The 24,394-nt window shown below is 45.8% G+C and overlaps 1 protein-coding gene across 1 annotated transcript in view; it reads right to left on the bottom strand.

The window, feature by feature from the left end:
• The window catches only part of VPS50 (VPS50 subunit of EARP/GARPII complex), a 198,191-nt gene that overhangs the window by 141,060 nt on the left and 32,737 nt on the right, over nt 1-24,394 (bottom strand). The window contains exons 4-6 of the mRNA XM_083189450.1: nt 24,179-24,250; nt 17,698-17,751; nt 1,797-1,867 (exon numbers count right to left, since the gene is read on the bottom strand). Coding sequence (XP_083045576.1) covers nt 1,797-1,867; nt 17,698-17,751; nt 24,179-24,250 — 197 coding nt within the window. The remainder of the gene's footprint in view (nt 1-1,796; nt 1,868-17,697; nt 17,752-24,178; nt 24,251-24,394) is intronic.

Here is a 24,394-nt window from a genome sequence, read left to right on the forward strand (position 1 = left end):
GAGGCACACTATGCACCGGGGTACAGGGAGACACAGAGGGAGAGGTACACTATGCACTGAGACACAGAGGGAGAGGTACAGTATGCACTGGGGTACAGCGAGACAGAGGGAGAGGTACAGTATGCACCGGGGTACAGGGAGACACAGAGGGAGAGGTACACTATGCACCGGGGTACAGGGAGACACAGAGGGGGAGGTACACTATGCACCGGGGTACAGGGAGACACAGAGGGGGAGGTACACTATGCACCGGGGTACAGGGAGACACAGAGGGAGAGGTACACTATGCACCGGGGTACTGGGAGACACAGAGGGGGAGGTACACTATGCACTGATTTACAGGGAGACACAGAGGGAGAGGTGCACTATGCACTGGGGTACCGGGACACAGAGGGGCAGGGTTCGCAAATACTCGCTATTGCGAGTATTTTACCCACTTTGGAGCACCAGGGACTCATTTTTTATGAATGGCTGGGTCCCCTGCGGCTGGTGTGAGGACAGAGCATGAAGAACTGAGACCAGCATTGGGGGCCAGAACCAGGGAGGTGTGACAGTGAGGACGGAGCAGACCCGAGCAGGAAGTAGAGGTAAGAGGGGCACGTGGTCCATTTAGCAGGCTGCTTGGCTGTGTCATGTAAGGGGATTTATTGCTAGCAGGACTCGGTACAGGGACTCGGTACAGGGACACAGAGGGAGAGGTACACTATGCACTGAGACACAGAGGGAGAGGTAAAGTATGCACTGGGGTACAGCGAGACAGAGGGAGAGGTACAGTATGCACTGGGGTACAGGGAGACACAGAGGGGAGGTACACTATGCACTGGGGTACAGGGAGACACAGAGGGAGAGGTACACTATGCACCGGGGTACAAGGAGACACAGAGGGAGAGGTACACTATGCACCGGGTACAGGGAGACACAGAGGGGGAGGTACACTATGCACTGGGGTACAGGGAGACACAGAGGGAGAGGTACACTATGCACTGGGGTACAGGGAGACACAGAGGGAGAGGTACACTATGCACCGGGGTACAGGGACACAGAGGGAGAGGTACACTATGCACCGGGATACTGGGAGACACAGAGGGAGAGGTACACTATGCACTGGGGTACAGGGAGACACAGAGGGGGAGGTACACTATGCACCGGGGTACAGAGAGACACAGAGGGGGAGGCACACTATGCACCGGGGTACAAGGAGACGCAGAGGAAGAAGCACAAAAGTGTTCTTATTGCAGTCCAACTCTAAACACTTTACAATTATTAATTGAATTTGAATTCTCTGGTATTCCCTTATACAGGTTGAGTATCCCTTATCCAAATATGCGTTATCCAAATTATGACGAAAACCATTGTTTCCAAAATGTACTTTTATTTTTTGCTACATCTGTAACTGGCACTACTGGGGAAATAACACATAACTGGCACTAAATATGTGCAAGACTATGAATGCTTGGCATCTGAGATTGTACACAAACTTTGTTTCATGATTTAAAACCTTGTTTCAAGCACAAATAAAATATATTTGTGTGTATTTCATGTGTTTAATGTGCTTATACATCATAAATGCAAGATATCTCAAGATACCTCCATTTAAATATAAAAATATTCCATAATACGGAATAATCCGTTATCCAAAAATTCTTCTGGTCCCAAGCATTTTGGATAAGGGATACTCAACCTGTCATATGCTTAACTTTAGTCTAATATATTCCTTAAATCTAGTTCAGCAAAACCAAATTTCCAGAGGTAAAACACAAAACACAAACATGAAGCCATTGTCCTAGATCCCATACCTCCTTCCATTAGTGCAAATGACGGCGGCTAGTTGAAGGTTTGTCTGTAAGGACGTAACTCTCTCCAACTCCTGCAAAACCAAAAGAAATAAATGAATTAAGATGACATCAGTATGTCCATTACTACTTTGCGTGACCATGCCAGATCTACGTCTAATGCTGGACATACAGTACATACACATTATGATTATCTGGCCAATCCACCCGATATCGGGCAGACAATTGTAGCGAGTATGTGGGTGACCGATTACGAAACACTGACCGGTCGGACATCGGCCAGATCACCCGGCATGCCTGTGCAATTCGATATTTTGCAAGTGGAAAGTCACCCGCATCGTATAGTTTATCCCCTAGCACGTTGGACCGTCGGACAGTTGTCCTGCTCCTTCACATGGTAAGCAAAGGGAAAATCCCTCCTCTGCGAGGGGCACACATTCAGTACCTCTTGCAGTCCCTCTCACACTTATGTAGGGCAATTGTGTAAGGGGCATTAGTGTGTGGCATAATGTAAATAAGGGCATCGCGAATGTGTAGCACAATGAGAAATGGGAATTTCTGTGTGGTGCAATGTATATAGGTAGTTCATTCTAGCACCCGCCATCTTTGAAAACCTATGCAGTTCCTCTTCCCTGCCTGGGGTGTCACTGTCTGTTGTAGTGCTTCTAGCACAGTGTGATTTGTATATCAGCACTGATATGCAAACCAGACCTCTGCTGGAAACACCACAGCAGACAGCGACACCCCAGGCAGGGAACAGGAACTGCATGGGTTTTCAAAGATGGCGGGTGCTAGAATGAACACTATCTACGGTGTGCTACAGTGTGATTAAAAAGCAATGGGTCAGGGGCAGAACTACAGTAGCAACAGTGCTAGGGACACCAATCAAAGTCTCGCCTAAGGCATCAAATTAGCTTGGGCTGGTTCTGACACATGGAGACCATTCCTTCCAAATAAGCTTAATTTTATCTAGCGCAGAAGATTTATGCACTAGACAGAGCTTTATGTAAGTGTTCTCTGGAGTCAATGAGCGAATGCAGGTAGCGTTGCCTATTTCCTTAGTGGTTTTGGAGAGTTCCTCACCTGGCCACATCATTTATGGCATGACCCAATCATATTAGGCATATGCCTATCTAATAAGCCACACCCCAAGCACTTTCATGGTCAAACTATATAGAACGATACCTAAATTAGGAGTACTGCAAAAACATAAATGGATAATGGGGAAGAGAACACCAATAACAGAACTGTGCTGAAAGGTGACCACCGATAGCAGACTTACCAGCACTTTTTACAGAGTATAAGTTGGTGACATCATTATATTTATATAGTTTATTTGTTATTTACATAAGACAAAAAGAGAAGAGATGTTTTGGTACTTGTGAGTTATCCGGGCGCCCGATTTTTGGTCGTATACGCATCGCATCGCGTGGCATCGTATGTTAACCAAATGGCATGCGATGCGACGCGACGAGATCACCACCCGAACCCGATTTTGCGTCGCATCGTGTGTTAACCAAATGGCATGCGATGCGACGCGACGAGATCACCACCCGGGTACCATGTAATGTGATCACGTTGCATCGCATGTTAACCACATGGCATGCGATGCGACAGCACTCGATTTTAGCAGGGCAAAACCCCCAGAAAGTGACACAAAAAGTGACACAATGTCAGTCCCATCCCCATTGTTAACGCCACTCCACTATCAACGTGAACCCGAAGCGTGGCGAGCGCAGCGAGCCCGCGAGGGGCGGCGGTACGCGTCCTCCGACCTTTTCATGCCCTACTATCCACTAGGGCGTGGAGTGAGAATAGAATAGTGTGGCGAGCGCAGCGAGCCACCGAGCCCGAAGCGTGGCGAGCCCCGCGAGGGGACACGGATACCTTCACAGGTAAACGCGTCCCTTCGCGGGCTTCCCAGGTGCCCATGGCAACGCGGACACCTGGGAAGCCCGCGAAGGGACGCGTTTACCTGTGAAGGTATCCGTGTCCCCTCGCGGGGCTCGCCACGCTTCGGGCTCGGTGGCTCGCTGCGCTCGCCACACTATTCTATTCTCACTCCACGCCCTAGTGGATAGTAGGGCATGAAAAGGTCGGAGGACGCGTACCGCCGCCCCTCGCGGGCTCGCTGCGCTCGCCACGCTTCGGGTTCACGTTGATAGTGGAGTGGTTGTGAACATCCAATATCATTCATCAATATCATTCATATCTGACACATTAAGGACAACTGAATTTAAAGGGAATAACTGTGTAATTAACATCTCTCAGAAATAAATTATAATAACAATCAACACATAGCACACAATAATTAATCACCGTAATTATTTATCTAGCAAAGTGAGCGCATGTAGAATGCGGTTAAAAGCGCTGTCTCCCGCCAGGCACTTTCGCCACACAAACTCCTGCATATAGGAGTCAAGGTGATGGCGGGCTGTGCCCCGCTGGCGTTTGTTGCGCCATTTTGCACAACCCCACAGTCTCTCGATGTTTTGGGTGTGTGCACCAGTCTCTGGGTCTACGAAATTGTAGCGATGGTTGACTCTCAAGTGACTGTAACCAGCCCGCTCCAGTTCTGGAGTTTTGTATGCGCGCCAGCAATCGCTGACAATTGTGCTTCCAGGCGCGACGTGCTCCACAATTAAACTGATGAGAGTTGGCGCATCTCGCTTGGCAACTGCTAGCATAAAACAGTCCCCAGTTTCCCGGCACACTCCTCCGAACACCCACTGCTGTGGGAGAACTCTGCCAACATTGGCTTGTCTTTTCACAAAGAGTGTCTCATCCACCTCCACTATTTGCCCTAGTCCACCAATCTGGCGTTGAGGCTGTGACATCAGGTCGCATTGACATGCCTCCCGCATCAATGCATTATAAAATATGGTACTTTTATTGCAGATTTTCAAGTTCTTAGTACAGAACTCTATAGAAGTGAGTTCATCACACCAACAGTATATGAAGCGCAGTATTGTCATGAACGTCAGCCTGCATCCGGGGTAGAATAGCGAGGCCCGCAGACTCTGCTTTTTCCCGCAACTTTTTATGTAGCAGCGCCATTTGCGCTCTTTTATAGACAGGCGCATAGGGTGGCCATTTGGACATGTGGCTGTAGATGGAAGCAGCCCTTTGTCCTGCAGGAATTGTACTGTTTCTTCTTCAGTTTTAGGGAGGCTGAAGATACCATCCACCAAAGCCATATTGGGAAATAGGGTGTAAGGGGCAAAATGGGGCAGGTGTAAGGGGCCAAATGGGGCAATATTGGGGCAAATGTCCGAAATTTCACCTCACAAATACACCAACACTGTAAATCACTTGTTCTCTCCTCTGGAAACTACCTCACACTGATTTTCTGCCAGATGTGGCAGAGGGCGGGTTTAAAAATGGGCGGGAAGTGTTCAAATCGCGTCGCGTCGCATCGCATCCCATTGTATACCATACAATAAGCATACGATGCGACGCGATACGACGCGATGTCAAATCGTGTCGCATCGCGTCGCATCGTATGCTTATTGTAATGGCATGCGATGACCACATCGGGCGCCCGGATAACTCACAAGTACCGACGTTTTTAGCCCAGCGATTTTCCCCATCATCGGCCAGCACACACGCTGGGTAAAATCCCCCAGTGTGTATGGACAGTGGCGTAACTTGAAATTTTGCACCACCAGCAAAAAAAAAAAAAAGAGCCCTTCCTCAGAAGCATATTACCATCAATTTAAACCGCCCCGTTCGTTGATGGTAATATGCTTCTGAGGAAGGGCTCTGGTAGCCCAAAAGCGCGCTTAAGCTTTTACCATTACCGAACGGACCGGACGGGGACCTGCAAGGGCGAGTTGGAAATCTCTACTCTAATCAGGTGGACTGACCGGGACCGAGAAATCCTACCCTGCTTTTGGGTGATATGCTTTTAACTTTTTATCTATTGTAAGTGCACTATTAAAATTGTTATTTGTTTATACCAAACAATACTTGCACTATCGTTTTTTTTTAAAGTTCCTCTAGATGGGCTAACCTGAGGAAGAAAAAGAGAACTAAAAGACCAGGTTACATGCGCAGACTTAACATCTAATATGTGAGTGGCCTGTATCAACATCCAAATAGCAACCAATTACAGACATTGTTGTACTATGTTTTTTTTCTCTTTATAGATTTTGTGACTGCCAATTTATTCAAATTGTGTAAGTTGTTATCCATTTCGCCAGTGGGCACACCATACTTTCTGGCCCCACAGTTATGCCACTGTGTAAGGATCTTAGGGCAAATATCCTCAATATCTGGTGCTGGAAGCCCCCTTCCAGATACATCCAAGGGGAATCTGTGCTCAGCACCGGAAACCGCCATTTTCTCTTTTGATAAAATGACATCCAAAGACGTATTACTATTTCCTACATGACACTTTCTTTGCTATTCACAAACAAAATATATATAAAATGAGCATTGTAAATGGGTGTGGTGTGAAGCAAATTATGGAAAAATCGGACGAAAGCTGTGAAATAACCGCTTTCTATTTTAGGATTCTATACCTCCGGTCTGCCTTTCAATTTAAAGATAATAATTCGGTGTTGAGATACGAGGCAAAGATATAATGCCTGTTTGACAAGAATGTCATTGACACATTATCCTCCCTCCGATCCCAGAGTAATACAATATACAGAGCTGTCAGTAGTCAGCTGTGATCACAATCCGTTCTATTTAATTGGAGATTCATAACAAAGATGTCATGTTATCTCAGAGTCTATCACTTACAAACTGACACATTTGAAATAACCTTATAAACTCTGATTCCGAACTGATGCGCAGTACCGTGTGCATTGGATCGCAGCTGGAGATGGTCACTGCTACACCAAGGATCCATCAGATCCTGCAGCCAGGAAAGGGATCTCATACGATACATTGTATGCATGCATACAGTGAAGGAGGGTCAGGCTTTGGGACATACAGTGAATGGAGGCAGTGATGGGCATTCAGAGAAGGGGGGACAGGCTGGGGGACAGAGTGAAGGGGGCAGAGTGGGGAAGATACAGTGAATGGTGGACATACAGTGAAGGAGGAGCAGGCTGGCGGACATAGAGAAAGATGGTCAGGCAGGGGAATATACAGTGAAGGGGGCAAGGCTGGAGGAAATACAGAGAAGGAGGGGCAGTCTAGGGAATTTACAGTGAAGGGGCAGGCTGGGGGACAAAGTGAATGGGGGCAGAGTGGGGGACCATTCTGATGCTATTAATGTCAGGCTGAATGGTCGGCCCCCCACATTTTCACCTCACCAAAACTGGCCCTCGTCGCAAAGAGTTTGGACACCCCTGTGAATGTTTTGTAAAATGTATCTAGCTGTATCGCAGATGCTGTAGATGGTTAGTGTGGATTATTTTAAATATGCCACTGGCAGCACAAAGCTCCATGTGCTTATAGGAACGTCCATGGGAACATGAAGAGTGAATAGAACCACAGCTTAGAGATGCAGATTTAATAATATGGATTTTTCATGCCTAAATCACTGGTTTGCGGTAAGGCAAGAGAAAGGCAGAGTACATGTGGGGATACTTAAGAAGTCATAAGAAGGTAATTCACTAGAGGAAGTTGCGGTGGATTTAATTACAGGACCCATCGCCATTCCTTTTGGGTTTTGGCATGGTTTAGCCACAGTGTTCTGCACAGAGGAAATTGGGGGGGGGGGAGAGAGAGAGAGAGATGGGGAAAGAGAGCGTGTGTCAGGAGGAGGGGGAGAGAGAGGTAGAGAGAGAGAGAGAAATAGAGGTCAGAGTGAGTAAGGGGAGAGATGGGGAAAGAGAGAGTGTGTAAGGAAGAGGAAGAGAAAGAGGAGAGAGACACACACACAGACAGTGTCAGGTATTGAGTGAGAAAGTGTCAGTGAGAGATAGAGAGCGAGAAAGAGGGAGTATCTGTGAGAGATGGGGAGAGAGAGGTAGAGTGTCAGGGAGAGAGGTAGAAAGTGCCAGAGAGAGGGAGGGCATGGGAGAAAGAGAGATAGACAGTATCAGGGAGAGAGAGATGGGGGCATGAGCTTGAGGTACACTACATGAGCACCATATGGGGGCATAAACGGGGAGACAAAGACATAGATATACTCATGAGGGTAGGCATAGATGGACAGGGGGATGGGGGGGGGGTTAGACAAACAGAGGACAAAGCACCATATTGGGGCACAGACTGACAGGTGGACAGGGGGCATAGATGGACAGACAACACCATATGGGGGGACAAACTGACCATATTGGGGCAGACTGACTGACAGTCAGATGGGGTGGGGGGGTCAGCTTAGATGAATGGGGGGGCATAGACAGACTAACAAACAGTCGGGGAGTTGCTCACCATAACCTTCCTCTACTACACAAAGCAGCTCTGGGCAGCAGCAGTGGCTCCTCCTCCCTCCACAGAGCAGAGTGGCTCCGGACAGGCTCCGGGTAGCACAGCGGCACCCCCTGTTCTATAGGGGGCTTTCTCCAGGCAGCGCTGTGCACAGTGGCACCAGGCAGGCTCCCGACATTTTTTTTTTTTTTTAAATTAGGGATGATAATCTCTGGATTGAGCATTTTTCAATCCCAAATCCTGGGATTGAAAAAAATTCCCCGGGATTGGCATCACTACTCTTGAGAGCCCGTTGAAACTTGAAACCAATGCATTCTGACGGGTTAAAATACTGCAAATCGCATTTTCTACCTCAGCATAAATCCCAATTAAATGATTACGATTTTGAGTATATATTTTGTTGTGAGCCGAAATCCCTTAAATCAGTTTAAACAGGCAGAAGAGACGTGCTGTGTATTCTGAGGAGCGAAGGCGAAAATTACTTGTATGACTCATGCGATTCAAATATAAACTATAAAACATTCGAGAATTACAGAAAAATGGTCAGGGCGGTTTATAAAGCGGTGAACCCAACGCATCTGGCCCACCTTGTCAATGACAGACTGAAATAATTGTTGGTTTTGGAACAGAGAGCGGCTTGTGATCGATGGCTGGCAAAAATCTATTTATGTGCCGCTTTCATGCAAATTGGGGATTTTAGTTACTCTTCAATAGCCACTAATCAAAATGGAAAATGGCCTGTCACAGATGGCAGGTGAGAACAGATAGCATGGCGGAGCAATTTGCATCTGCTGACAATAACAATGCCGTCAATATGGCTGAAGTTAATCAAAATTACTTTGGATGCCAAGTGCTTCAGCTTTGCAGGGAACAAACTCCTTCAGCTACTAAAAAACTTACTGATGAATTTTCATATTTTCTCCATAGATAAACGGAAACAAGAAAATCAGACTGTATGAAGTATTAAACTGGAGCCATTTTAGGCCAGGGTTGCCAACTTTAATATTCTCCTCTCCGTGAGAAGAGTTTCAGCAGCTGCTCGGGGGGGGGGGGGGGGGGCTTTAGCGTGACGTCACTAAGCCCGCGCCCCCATGATGTTAAATAGGGGAATTCGCAAATCTCTGTGGAGGGGGCGGGGCAAAAATGACGCGATTTTGCCATTTTAGCTCCGCCCCCTCCTCGGAGACCTGCGGATTGCTGCATTTAAATGCCGCGATCGGGGGTCCCCCCTGAATCCGGGAGGGTTGCCCACCCTTCCAAGGGGCCGGGAGGGGGACCCGATTTTCAGGAGACTCACGGCCATTCCGGAAGGGTAGGCAACCCTGTTTTAGGCCGATGGAGCAAACGTATGGATCGCACTAACCTTTTGGATTGTTTTGTTTTGTTACAAATAATATTTTTGTGGTAGGTGGTTTATAGGATTCTTTTAAAACTAGTTTTTAACAGAACATTAGTATGAATATGTCCTTTAGTGCCTCAGCTTTTTTTTTTTTTTTTTTTTAATAAACATTTTTATTGAAGCAAAGTTATTTTCCATTCACATTAAAGAAATGTTTACATTGTTATATTTGGAAACCAATACATGTATTTTTACACAAAGTCCAAGAATCAGTTGTCATTATTATATAAACAATACTTTAGCACAATAAAGTCATTCATTGGAATCAATAATTACAATAAAGGTTAGAATAAGTAAATTGTCTGTTTGCCATTTGTCCCTAACTTGGATGTGTTAGCTTTTATTAAATACCAAATCGTTGAAAAGATTTGCTACATATTCAGGGGAGCCAGACGCGTCCCAATGCTCAACTAGATCCAGGGAGCCGGACGCGTCCCAATTCTCAAGTAGATCCAAGGAGCCAGATGCATCCCATGCTCAACTAGATCCAGGGAGCAGGGCCTGCCCAATGCTCAACTAGATACGGGGAGCCGGGCCTGCCCAATGCTCAACTAGATACGGGGGCCAGACCTGCCCCAAATGCTCAACTGGATCCAAGGAGCCAGACCTGTCCCAATTTTTAACTACATCCAGGGAGCCAGACCTGGCCCAATGCTCAACTAGTTCCAAAGATCCAGACCTGTACCAATACTCAACTAGATCCAGGGAGCAGGACCTGGCCAAATGCTCAACTAGATCCAGGAAGCCAGACCTGCCCAAATGCTCATCTAGATCCGGAGAGACGGACCTGCCCAAATGCTTAACTAGTTCCAGAGATCCAGACTTGTACCAATGCTCAACTAGATCCGGGAAGCCGAACCTGTGCAAATACCCAACTAGATCCGGGGAGCCAGACCTGCCCCAATGCTCAACTAGATCCAAGAAGCCGGACCTGCCCCAATGCTCAACTAGATCTGGATAGACAGACCTGCCCAAATGATCAACTAGATCCAAGGAGCCAGACATGCCCCAATGCTGAACTAGTTCAAGGGATCCAGACCTGCCCCAATGCTCAACTAGTTCCAGGGATCCAGACCTGCCCCAACACTCAACTAGTTCCAGGGAGCCAGACCTGGTCCAATGCTCAACTAGTTCAGGGGAGCCAGACCTGGCCCAATGCTCAACTAGTTCCGGGGAGCCAGACCTGCCCAAGTGCTCAACTAGTTCCGGGGAGCCAGACCTGTCCCAATGCTCAACTAGATCTTATAAGCTGGACCAGCCCCAATGGTTAACTGGATCCAGGGATCCAGACCTGCCTCAATGCTCAGGATCCATAAGTAGAAAAATCAACAGCACTACTTCATGTCACTATAAAAACATGGTACTTGTTTCCTAGAACGGCGCCCATCGCGGGTATCGACGGCCGCGATTTTACATAGAAATGCATGGTAAAATGTAAATCGCGTCGGTCACATCGCATGCGGCCAAAAAATCGCATGCGATGCGACCGACGCGATTACCGATTTTACATAGGGAACAATGTTAAATGGCCCACAGACCCCAAATAGCCACCCTGAAGTGTGAAATGGCCCCCCCAATTGTTAACACCACCCCACGATCAACGTGAACCCGAAGCGTGGCGAGCGCAGCGGTAAGCGTCCTACGACCTTTTCATACCCCCACTATCCACGTCGGCGTGGAGTTGAGAATAGAAAGCGTGGCGAGCACAGCGAGCCCCGCGAGGGGACGCGGATACCTGTGAAGCCCGCGAGGGGACGCGGATACCTGTGAAGCCCGCGAGGGGACGCGGATACCTGTGAAGGTATCCGCGTGCGCTCGCCACGCTTCGGGTTCGGTGGCTCGCTGCGCTCGCCACACTTTCTATTCTCAACTCGGTACTTGTGGAGTATCACGGCTCCCACGACCTGCATCGTATGCAGATCGTATGCTAAAAATCGCATCGCATGTGGCATACGATGCGATGTTTTACCGATTTTTGACTATTTTTGCTCAAAAATCGTATGCCATCGCATAACATCGTATGTAGTGGCATACAATGTCATACGATGCGATGTTTTACCGATTTTTGAGCAAAAATGGTCAAAAATCGGTAAAACATCGAATGACATCGTATGCCATATGTAGTGGCATACGATGTTATACGATGCGATACGATGTTTTACCGATTTTTGAGCATCGTCAACCCGAAGCGTGGTGAGCGCAGCGAGCCCGCGAGGGGCGGCGGTACACGTCCTACGACCTTTTCATACCCCCACTATCCACGTCGGCGTGGAGTTGAGAATAGAATAGTGTGGCGAGCGCAGCGAGCCACCTAGCCCGAAGCGTGGCGAGCGCAGCGAGCCCCGCGAGGGGACGCGGATACCTTCACAGCTATACGCGTCTCCTCGCGGGCTTTACAGGTATCCGCGTCCGCTCGCCACGCTTCGGGCTCGGTGGCTCACTGCGCTCGCCACACTATTCTATTCTCAACTCCACGCCGACGTGGATAGTGGGGGTATGAAAAGGTCGTAGGACGTGTACCGCTGCGCTCGCCACGCTTCGGGTTGACGATGATAGTGGGGGTGGTGCACTATGAAAAATGGCATTTGGGGGCATTTCACTACTTTAATACACATTTCAATGCATTCTGATGTATTTCAGTGCAAAATCGGGTGCCATCGCATCGCATCGGATGCCATCGTATGGCATCCGATGCGATCGCATACGATTTGAGCTAAAATGCTCAAAAATCGGTAAAACATCGTATCGCATCGATGGCATACGATGCCATGCGATGTTTTACCGATTTTTCACCATTTTTGCTCAAAAATCGGTAAAACATCGTATCGCATCGTATGACATCGTATGCCACTACATATGGCATACGATGCCATGCGATGGCATACGATTTTTGAGCAAAAATGCTCAAAAATCGGTAAAACATCGCATCGCATGCCATCGTATGCCACTACATATGGCATACGATGCCATGCGATGGGAGCCGTGATACTCCACAAGTACCCTCAACTCCACACCGACGTGGATAGTGGGGGTATGAAATAGTCGGAGGACGCGTATCGCCGTCCCTCGCGGGCGCCGTTCTAGGAAACAAGTACCAAAAACATTATTTATACCCTGCTCTCTATGCTTCATAATCACTCAATGGGCTGTAACTAGCAGCTGACTATCACCCATATTCTCTCATACTAGGGAAAAATGATAAAAAAAAAAAAAAATAAGACTTTGGGTCATCTCTTCAGTGCTCAGACACATTTAACACATTCAAAGATGTGCCTGTCTTAACCGTGGTGGTGCATGTACAGTAACTGACATGTACAAATAGATTACAACCTGTGACATTACTATTAGGAAAGAAAAAAGTAACCAAACCTACTGTACATAACAGCAATAACTGTCTAGTAAAGGAACAAACGGATTTAATAAAACTTCTTCGCTAAGCTACCAATGTTACATTTCTTATTCATAGGGGAATATTTAGTAAAGGTCCGAGGTTGGTAATTTGTTATTACTGATCGATATCAGGTCAATCTTAAATCAACATTGGGACTTCCAGGGTTAGAACACACATTTACGAACAATTAAAAACGATTAAGATCGATTTTAAATAAAAATATTAGTGTTCAATACAGCACCCTGCATCTTTCAAAACCCATGCAGTTCCTCTTCCCTGCCTAGGGTGTCACTGTCTGCTGTGGTACTTATAGCACAGTGTGGCCTGTATTTTAGAACGGATATGCAGCTCAGTCCTGTGCTAGAATCGCCACAGAAAAAGTGTGACACCCCAGGCAAAGAAATGGAACTGCGTGGCTTCTGTAAAATGCAGGGTGTTAGAATAACCAGTAAATATACCGGCACATTCTAATTGACCTGTCAGCTACACGAGCTACTATTAACTATTGCTACAAAGCACACTAATGACCTAAAATAATACAATATTAAACTATACATACAAACCCAATAAACTTTATTTACACACATTTCATTTAATACTTTAACGCTCAGGAAATCAAGCACTAATCATTTTAAAGTTGCAAAACCATGTCCCAAAGTGCCTCAGAACCCAGCGCAGACCTGGTGCCCTTAGCATTTTGATTTGAATATATTATTATTCTAGAAAGCTCCATCCCTGACACTGCGCAGCCCATTCTCTGAGACTCGGCAGTATCTAATACCGCTGTGTAGCCCGGCTGTCAGTCACAGCTTGTACTTTGCCCTAGGATTCCGGAGCCTGACAAATATATGACATAATTGCTGCTCTTCTATAAAAGGTTCTCATGAAATATTTGCAGTGGTTATAGGAAGAATGTGTGCTGAAACAGAGGCAGTGTTTTATCTAATATCACCGCAGCTTATTGACGTTCTAGAACATGGGAAGGAGAAAAAAACTTCTCTCTTCTTCAGGAATTCTAAAATCCAACAGAACTATTAGTACACAGAGTAACAGCAAGAGAGGTTGGAGAGAACCAGCTGACTATACACAGTGACGGCGGCCATTTTGTGGGCAAAAACTAGTACCCATGACAGAACAGGTTATTAACTTATAACAAAACACAGATGTCACCACCTGACTAATATTCAGGAGGAATGGCTTTCTGCGGAATATACAGGCAACATGTTCACAAATAATGGTTCTGTCAAAACCTGCCATTACTTCAAGATATACTGCCAGATGTCCTATACAGAAAGCATAACAAAATTCAATCTTTGTCTATTGCAGATGGAATACTGGGTTTATGTAATTAGCATGGTTTAAAGGTTAGTAAACGGTGTCCGTCTAGCACAAGAAGCCTGGCAAACCTGTGTCTCTCCAGCGGTTGTAAAACTACACACCCCAGAATGCAGTGCCACAGTTTTAGCATTCCATAATAGAACTGTGGCAATGCATGCTGGGTAGGGAAGCTTCACCACAGATGAAGTCTGGCCTGGTCTAGTGTTTGCAGATCTAGGAGGTCTCAGTATAGTGCTTCTACAACAGCAATGCAGGCACAGGTCCCCCATTGTATATATTTACTTATGGTCATACTAAATGATAACATTTATGCTCCTTTTTTGGCAATATATGCAGTGTTCCGCAAGGCCGGTTTAGGAGGGCACCGTGAGCTGCCCGATTTTAAAATAGCAAAATATGCCCAGCCCCTTCAGCGGCACCCTGCAAAAACTGCCTGCCCACTTTTGGGAAGTCCTGCACCTCCAAAGGACACGCCCCCATCAGTGACACAGAGGCTAGACCGCCCCCAATAGTAACACCAGCAGGACCCCCTCACCGCTAGGCCGCTCCCCCTTTTCATGTGCCTCCAAAACCCCGGCACCCAGCATCGGATTCTAGCGGGATCATTAATAGGTTTATTGAATTTTAGACAAACAATAGTCTAAGAGTCAAATGACAATAAAGAAACATGTGGATCGCAACAGAAAACAATATAAAAGTGTTGAACAAGCATGGACTAGCAAAATGCAAAAAAGAAGGAAAAGTACAGGACAAAAAGGAGGGAAAGGAAGAAGGGACCACCGATCCAAGTGCTCCAGGGATTCAACATTTGCTACTATGTAAGGGTTCATACACACTGTACAATTTTTTTGACCAATTTGGTTGAAAGACATTTCCATTGAACCCAGTGTCTTGGACTAAAGATGTTGAAGAAATATATTGACGACAGACGAAAGATAGATAGATCTAGCTACAGTTTATAGGCTCTTTTTGAAAGATATTCAAATTGAGCTGCATGCACAGTTGACGAACAATCTTGATGAACAACTGGCGGGTATGCGCATCATCATTCATCGTTTGTTTGTTGACAATATCTTTTGTCAACATCTTTCGTCCAGGACACTGGGTTCAATGGAAATGTCTTTCAACCAAAATGGGTCAAAAAAATTGTACAGTGTGTATGCAACTTAAGTCACGGGTGACAAAATCCCACCAAGAGCACATGCTGGACGGAATTCTTTACTTATCAGAACCCCAAGATAAAGGTTATCCATAGTCAAATATATCGTGGGTCTGTCCTCATGAACATTTCTTGTAGGAAGAGTGGAGACGAGGGCTTCCAATGTACTGGGATATCTGCCTTTGAAGCGCAAATAAGATATTCAAGCAAGATATTATGTATAATCGCCAAGTGGCCAGTGCACCAGTTCTAGATCCAGAAGGAGGAATCGGAGGAACTACACTACTCAGAATTGATGCAGAAGGGACATAACCAGTGGCTGCAGCCCCCCAGTAAAAATCCCCCCGGGAGTGTTTACATCCGATTTGATGTGCCTTTTTTTTACATGCGATATATCGTATGTAATAGGACTCCTGGGTAGATGCAGGGGGAGTTGAAGGGAAATCGGATGGAATACATTATATACACTAATGTCTGCGATTCCGATTTATGCGCACACACTGCAAGATATGAACATTTGGTCATTCCATATGACGAAATTGTTCAATTCATGGTCTAATGCAGACCTAGCCAGCCTACAGCTCTCCAGCTGCTATGAAACTACATGTCCCAGCATGCCATGCCACAGTTTTAGCCTTCCCTAATAGCAAACCTGTGGCATGGCATGCTGGGACTTGTAATTTCATGTGGTTTAATGCAGGGCTGGGCAATACTGGCCCTCCAGATGGTAATGAACTACACATCCCAGGATGCTTTGCATTGGTTTTGCTATGTGGCCATGCTGAAACTGATGCAAGGCATGCTGGGATGTGTAGTTCATCAACATCTGGAGGGCCGGTGTTGCCCAGCCCTGGTCTAATGTGTAACCAGCTTAACTGTCAGAACTTTAAAGTGTCCTGAAACCACATACAGTATGTTAAAAAAAAATAAAAAAAACACCTTTATACACAAAATAGTTCCCCACATACACAGCGGTATACAAAAATAAATAAAAATAAACAGTCTAACAGTAAAACATGAGCTGTGTAAGAACCGGTTACAGTGTTTTACCAAGCCATAGCAACTTCTGATTAGAGACCGAATCAAATGCTTTATTTTTTCCTGGTGCGGAGTACACTGAATATTCATAATATCCAAACAGAAGTTAATTGGATTACATTAAAAAAAGATCAGAAAGATTATCCCCACACAAAGCCTCATTTACCGTCACAGAAAATGTGCAGGGAGTTGAACAATTGCCGCCCACATTCCCCAATTAAACTGTATTAAAACATAAATGTCAAACTTCTTCAATCTCAGTTCAATCAAATACAATTGGATTTGGTAAATTAAATAAATAAATAAATAGTCGCCTAATTTACATGTAATATCCAACGTTGCAGGAAAGTAGAGTTTAGCATTATAACTGGAATACAGAGCTACCCTCATACAAATATGGAGGTACAAGACGCCTGGTAGTGGTTCATTCTATCACCCTGCACCTTTCAAAACTCTTTCCTGCCTGGGGTGTCACGCTCTGCAGGTGCACTTCTCGCACATCTGATATGTATTTCGGCAGATATACAGACCAAACTGTGCTAGATGCCACCACAGCAGACAAAGACACCCCAGGCAGGAAAGAGGAACTGCACAGGTTTTACAGTGTAGGGCAGTGGTTCCCAAACGGTATGCAATCACAAGGCAACAAAATTCTGTCGGCAGACTCGTACATCGGTGTGTGACACGGTTTGACTATATATACAAAGCACCACAAAAATAGCTGCAGACCCTATATAGTAGCAATATACAGACTCTGTTACACACAGATATCCGCTTATTAATAAAATAAATCGCAGTCTTGTGAAGTGGTTTTGTCGCGTTGCAAATTAAGATGCAAACCATCCTGCAATACGAAAGGTGCAAATAAATGTACTTATTTTTTAAACACCGGCTGCTTTCGCATGTAGGCCACAAATGCTGAGTAAACTTTATCCTTACACAGCCCTTTAGGTCTCAGTTTGGCCACACCCCTCCCACATCTAATGCCCTCTGCACACGTTACATCTCCTACATCTGCAGCGCAGCACAGTGTTACCAAGTGCAGAGATACTTGCTCTATTTTGCTTTACTATTAAATCAGCCCCACTGCAACTGTAATTACGGAAGAAAACCCTTGATCGCTTTAGCTGACACTATGGGGGGGGGGGGAGGAGAGCTAAGACCAGCGATGTTTCCTGCCCGTATAGCAGACATTACAGTACTGACGCTGACACAGTAACCATGACATACAGACTGGATCTGTGACACTCACCTTTACATACGATGGCTGCTTTTCTAGAATCAGATCGGCAACTTTCTTCGATACCTAAGACAAATTAGAAATAAGAATAAAAATGACATCAAATTGCCTCTAAGTTAAAGATTTAACAGTGGACGTTCTATTTCATGGGGTATATACTAGTAATCATAGTGCTGGGCATCACTACAGGGGTAAACCACCCAAAAAATGTAAATAGAGTCATCTTCACGTCTCATACTGGGGACTTGTAAGGACCGATCCCACCCAAGTTCCAAAGTCCAAGTCACAGAAGCATATAACGGCACACAGGTGGATGTGGTATACGGATGGCTGACAGACAACGTCTAAGTAAGTGATTAGGAACCTTGGCACTCCAGCTGTTGCTGAACTACACATCCCAGCATGCCCTGCAACAGTTTTAGCATGGCCAAATATCAAAACTATATAACAATAGTTTCCCCATCCTGGTCTAGGTTAACACCAAAAGGTCGACATTGACAAAAAGGATGGCACATGAAAATGTCAAAAAGATTTTTGTGATTTTTTTTATACTTCACCATCAACCTGGCCTGTGATTGGGAATGGTACAGTGCGCTGAGTGCAGCGAAGCGAGGAACTTGGTCTGAAGCGTGGCGAGAGAAGCGGTACAAGAATGGGGTCCATGTACTAAGGTGTTGAAATTGACTTTAATAAAAAAAGGTTCAAAACTCATATACACCTTTTGGCAATGTCAACTGTGTGCATGTCGACATTCTGCTGTCAACCTGATGACTGTCTCTACCTAGACACGGTCTGTGAGCTATAACACACCTGGTGGATGTCATGCTCAGTACTTCTCTGGTGGAATAGTTACCAGTAAAGTTATTTGTTAAAAGGTCCTTTTTTTTCCTGGGGCCCGGCCTTGGACACTATCATCTACAAGTCCACCAGCAGATTACCATACAAAGCCAATGCCTGGTGGAAGAGATCATCTTGTTATCTTGTTCCTCCAGTGAACATTCCAGTGGTCTGTGAAGGTCTATCCCCCAGGAGTTACAGGAGGGTAGAACCAGAACTCGCCCCAGTTCTCCTTTCTACTACCATTCTCTCTACACCGACGTTGCAGCTTGCTTGTTACTTGTAGGAGTAGACAGGTAGGAAGAAAATCTTTTTTTTTTTGTCTTTTAATAAAAAGTTAAGAAACTTTTATGTAATGCATAGAACACCGATTTCTCTTTACTCCTAAAGTCTAATCCTCCAAATCATAATCTCCTTTCAAAGTTTCTCTGGAGGGATAAACAATATGGCTGCCAGAAAAAAGACAATGGCTCACACGTCTCCCAGCATGGTCGGTGATGGCAGGGGAGTGAGGGAAGAACAGGATGTTACAGGTAGAGCTCAGAAGGGTGTCTTGAAGACTCTCTGCTCACTACATGTACCATGTGACTTGTTGCCATGGTCACACTTTAAGATTGTAATTATTTTTCTTAAAAACAGGAAGAATTAAACATCTGAATTCATATAGGCAAACTGTTCCTAGAAAATGCTTGAAAAAATAATAAATACACAAAACATGATAACCGCGCTGAAGAACAGGCGGAGATACACTTATGAAAACCACAGAAGCCTAATTATAAAGAAGCTCAATAAAAATCAAGAAGCTGATTTACGAGAGTGGAAAAAAAAATAAAGAAGAGTCCGATTTTGTTCTATTTATTCTACAAATGTCAAGTTAGTGACAACAAACATGGTCCATGAACGGTACAAAACAGGAGGCAGCGCAAATAAAGAAAACACAAGCGCGGCGTGACATTCTAATTCAATTTAATAAAATGTTACAGAGCGGACGCTCTGTATGCATGCCTTGTCCTATCTCCAAATACAAGACTCAATTTAGTAACTCTGCAGAAATAAAGAAAATCATTTATAAACAGACGCTCTCTGTGCAATAATCCAATCACCGAGAGGTGGAATAAATGCTTTCCCGTCTATATTTCCTAGAAAATATATTCACACGAGACAATTATATTTATTGGCAGCTTTGCATTATACATGGCAGATTAAAGAGAAAAACGCCACTTTCTCATCCCTTTTCCCCCTGCCTCCAAAGCATAACATCGTGTAACTGCCACATCGCATTAAAGAAAATTTCATTCCGGCAGCCAAAGCCATCATAAGTAATTCATACCGGCCGTATACGGAATATAGGCAATTCTGGGGTCGGGGCACTAAAGACCGCACCAGGGGAAATAGGTCAGTAGCACAGTATCCAATATTATATCAATCACCGGAGGGATTTGATATTAAAGATGTGGTTAAGAAGTGGTTAGCGGAGGTGGATTAAGACCTCCATATGGGGATGAGGTTCACTGGTTTGAGGCTCCCTTTTATCTTAATGGTCAAGAAAGTAACAGAATAACTGGTAAGAGCAATACAGGCAATCGGTAATCATTGGGCCCTATCAACCAGAATAACCCCCAATATTCATAGTTTGCAATATCTAATGGCATTTGCGCTCCAGATGTTGGAAGAGCACATTTTCCAGAGACTCTATTATAATATAGTAAAAGCGTAAGTGATCTAGACTTTAACAGAACATTAGTCATGTGTCTGGCAGACCGTAACTGGCCAGGCCCAGAGCAGAGGAATGCCCACGTTTTACGGGCGCCCCCGTGAAAATGCTGGGGGTTCCCCTGCGAATGATTTTTCCTGCCAACCTGACTGACCTGGCTCAAAGTACCAAGCACCCAGCTCCTAACTGCAGTGATACTGCAACTGTTTGAAAAGGGTGCCGGGTGACGCTCCGACAGTGGGATCCCGACAGTCAGTATCCCGACTGCCGATGTTCCGACACGGGGGATCCCAACTCACAGGGGCTATTCTCCCTTGTGAGGGTCCATGACCCCCATAGAGGGAAAACAGAACCTGGCCCGCAGTGAGCCTGCATGGAGCTCACTGCGGAGCACTGGCAGTGGGGATCCCGATGTGACTGTCAGGATCCCCACTGTTGGAGCCCCATACCACACCAATTTGAAAAATTACAGTTAAGAGCTTGTTGGTTGGTATTTTATCTCCGTCCACTTTATCTCCATCCGAAACTTAGTAAATAGACTGCTGATTATTAACTAGCTACCGTCCAGATCCGGAATCTTAATCATGCTTGTTCATAACCTACAGTAGGTACATAATATACCATTCAGTTAGATAATCTCAGAATGTGTACAGTGCACTGTACACTGCATGAGATTGCTCATGTGATCTAAGCACCCGATAATCTGTGCCGTGGAAGCATGGGTATATGACCGTGTATGACAGATTTTAGTTCTGGATGGAATGATTATTCACTGGTGTGTATGGTCAAAATTGGATGTTCTTAAAATTGTTTTTTTTTTTTAGCTCAGAAATAGTTTGGTCACTTAGACATTGGTCAAACCTTTCCAGTCTGTATCTAGCTGTTGTCTATGGGGCAGATTCAAAGAAGGACTCTATCCTGTAATGACAGTAGAGCCAGCTTGGCTTATTTATGCTTGTACCTGGTTATTTACAGCGACTATCCTAATTGAATTCAATTGGCTACAGACCAGACCGATGTTGGCGCCATATGTTGTTCGGGTTTGGTGGGGAACAAAATATCGGGCAGGTGGTACAGTGTGCACCCACGACTGCACCCCCCCGGCAGGTCACATGCGATATCTTCCTGTGCATATTAATGAAGAATGAAGCCATTATTATTCTGGATTTCATTACCACTCCTTCCTATTGTCACTTGTTACAAATGATAAATGGTGCTAAAGCCAATCAGCTCCTGTCATTTCTTAAACACATCACAGGAGCCGATTGGCTGGAAACCCATTCTTCATATGCAACAGAAGGCCTAGAGAATAGGAACCACCGCCATAAAGGGATGAAATGAAAATGATAATGGGGTAGATATATGAAGCAGCGATAAGGAAGGGGAAGTGAGCCAGAGGAGAAGTGGCCCATGGCATTGGCAACCAATCAGCTGCTATGTATCATTATCATGTTATACTATGCAAATTATAGATGTTCCTTCAGTGCTGATTGGTTGCCATGGGCCACTCCTCCTCTGGCTCACTACTCCTCCCTTATCACTCCTCCATACATCTGCCCCAATATGTCATAGTTGTGTATGGCTGGGAGATGAGGGTCTGTCGGCTAGCCAGAGCCTCGGCTATAACAAGTTACATTCCACTGTCCTGCTTGGCTTACCAGTCCGAGACTTATACAATGAAATATACCATTGATCAAGTCCCGAACATTTTTGTGTCTCCCCATATTTTCATCAGAAATCGAATGCATACACAGTGAACGATATCGGTCAGTGATGTCACCTGGCCCCTGCTCAGAACATGCAGTCGCTTGACGATATAATCAACATCTGAGATGCATGTTCAGACAACGAAGAACATTAGCCCTTATTCAGATCTGATCGCAGTACAAATTTGTTCTCAAAATGGACAAAACCATGTGCACTGCAGGTGGGGCAGATGTAACAGGTATAGAAAGCGTTAGATTTGTGCGAGTTATTTTGTTTCTGTGCAGAGCAAATAGTGGCTGCATTATTTTTACACGTTACATCTGCCCCACCTGCAGTGCACATGGTTTTTCCCAATTTGAGATCAAATTTGTACTGCGATCAGATCTGAATAAGGGCCATTGTTCACGACCCGTGGGAGTGAATATCTTTAAAGATGGGGTCTGCACAAGTGTATTTTCCTGCAACATAGGTCGCCGGACTGAATTCGCAAAAGCCACGAGCCAAATGGAATCACCCCCATAGTGCGTACAGACTAGGCGATATGCATGATAGATCGATACTGATCATAGCAATACTGATATATCATATAGTGTGTATGCGGTACTCTTTACCTAGAACGGCGCCCACGATTGAAATCGCGGGCATCGCGGGTAAAATCGCGGTAATCGCGGGCATCGCGGGTAAATCGCGGGTACATCAAAATCGGGTACCCGCGATTACCGCGATTTTCCCATAGGGAACAATGTTAAAAAGGCAGATTGACCGCGATTTTAGCGTTAAATGCCTCAATGCCCGCGATTTTTACATAGGAAACAATGTTAAATGGGCCACAGAGCCCTAATAGTCCCCCTGAAGTCTTAAATGGCCCCCAAAATTTTTAACGCCACCCCACGATCAACGCGAACCCGAAGCGTGGCGAGCGCAGCGAGCCCGCGAGGGGCGGCGGTACGCGTCCTACGACCTTTTCATGCCCTACTATCCACGTCGGCGTGGAGTTGAGAATAGAATAGTGTGGCGAGCGCAGCGAGCCACCGAGCCCGAAGCGTGGCGAGCGCAGCGAGCCCCGCGAGGGGACGCGGATACCTTCACAGTTATACGCGTCCCCTCGCGGGCTTCACAGGTGTCCGCGTGGCCACGGACACCTGTGAAGCCCGCGAGGGGACGCGTTTACCTGTGAAGGTATCCGCGTCCGCTCGCCACGCTTCGGGCTCGGTGGCTCGCTGCGCTCGCCACACTATTCTATTCTCAACTCCACGCCGACGTGGATAGTAGGGCATGAAAAGGTCGGAGGACGCGTACCGCCGCCCCTCGCGGGCTCGCTGCGCTCGCCACGCTTCGGGTTGGCGTGGATGGTGTGGTGGCGTAAAAAATTTTGGGGGACATTTAAGGGTTAATGGGCTCTGTGGCCCATTTAACATTGATTTCTATGGCCAAATCGGGTGGATTGAGGCATTTAACAGTTAAATCGGGTCCATCGCGGCTTTTAACATTGCTTCCTATGGGAAATCGGGAGCATCGCGTCGCGGGCATCGCGGGTACATTTATGGCCGGCCGCGACGCGACCGACGCGATTTTTCAGGTTTAACATGGTTTTCAATGGGAAAATCGCGGGCATCGCGTCGGTCGCGTCGCGGGCAGGCATAAATGTACCCGCGATGCCCGCGACGGGCGCCGTTCTAGGTAAAGAGTACCGTGTATGCACCTAAAAAGGAAAAGTTTTGTTTTTTTTAAACATTTTACCTTCATGGTTCTTATCTTGCGAATTTCAATACTGGTCCTTTAAGCTTTAACGAGAACAAATTACTAGCTATAACAATAAACCTTTATGGGAATTGTCCATACGTAAGGATTGATTGATCTTTCAATATTCACTATAAAAGCACCGTCCTTCTCCTGAAAAGCCGCTTCTTATTAATATTGAACCAACGGTAGGGAACTCAAAGGGTTTATGATCGAAGGAGTCTCTTGGGCTGACGCGGTGATTCCGTGTGAGATGTAAGATGCTGAGGATCCATTAATGAGTGGAAAAGCAAATCTAAGCGTACGTCTACGCTGCAGCCATTGGAATTCTATGCAGGCCTTTCATTTATAGAGCTGTGCAGCCTTGTGGCACCTACTCTCTCTGGAGGCTCAGTTTAAAGCCCCCACAAGATTACAGTGTGTAACAATAACTCACCCCTAACCCGTGTAAGAAGTGAAGACACTTGGGTTACATTCAGCAGAGTAATTACTTACTGCAGCCTGTTGTCTCTTTAGTTGGTCTCTGTACGCCTCAATCTCCTGCAGCGTGAGAACTGGCGGCAGTCTCTGTTCGGGGGAAGACGATGAAGAAACATTACATTACATTACTGCAAGAAACACTCAAGTGATTATAAAATAAATGTAGTGTTTTTATTTAGCATTATCCCCATATGACGGATCACCCCACTGCCCCGTTCCTGCAGTGCGATC

This window comes from Crinia signifera, chromosome 5 (assembly GCF_055691185.1).
Source record: "Crinia signifera chromosome 5, ASM5569118v1, whole genome shotgun sequence".
NCBI lineage: Eukaryota > Metazoa > Chordata > Amphibia > Anura > Myobatrachidae > Crinia > Crinia signifera.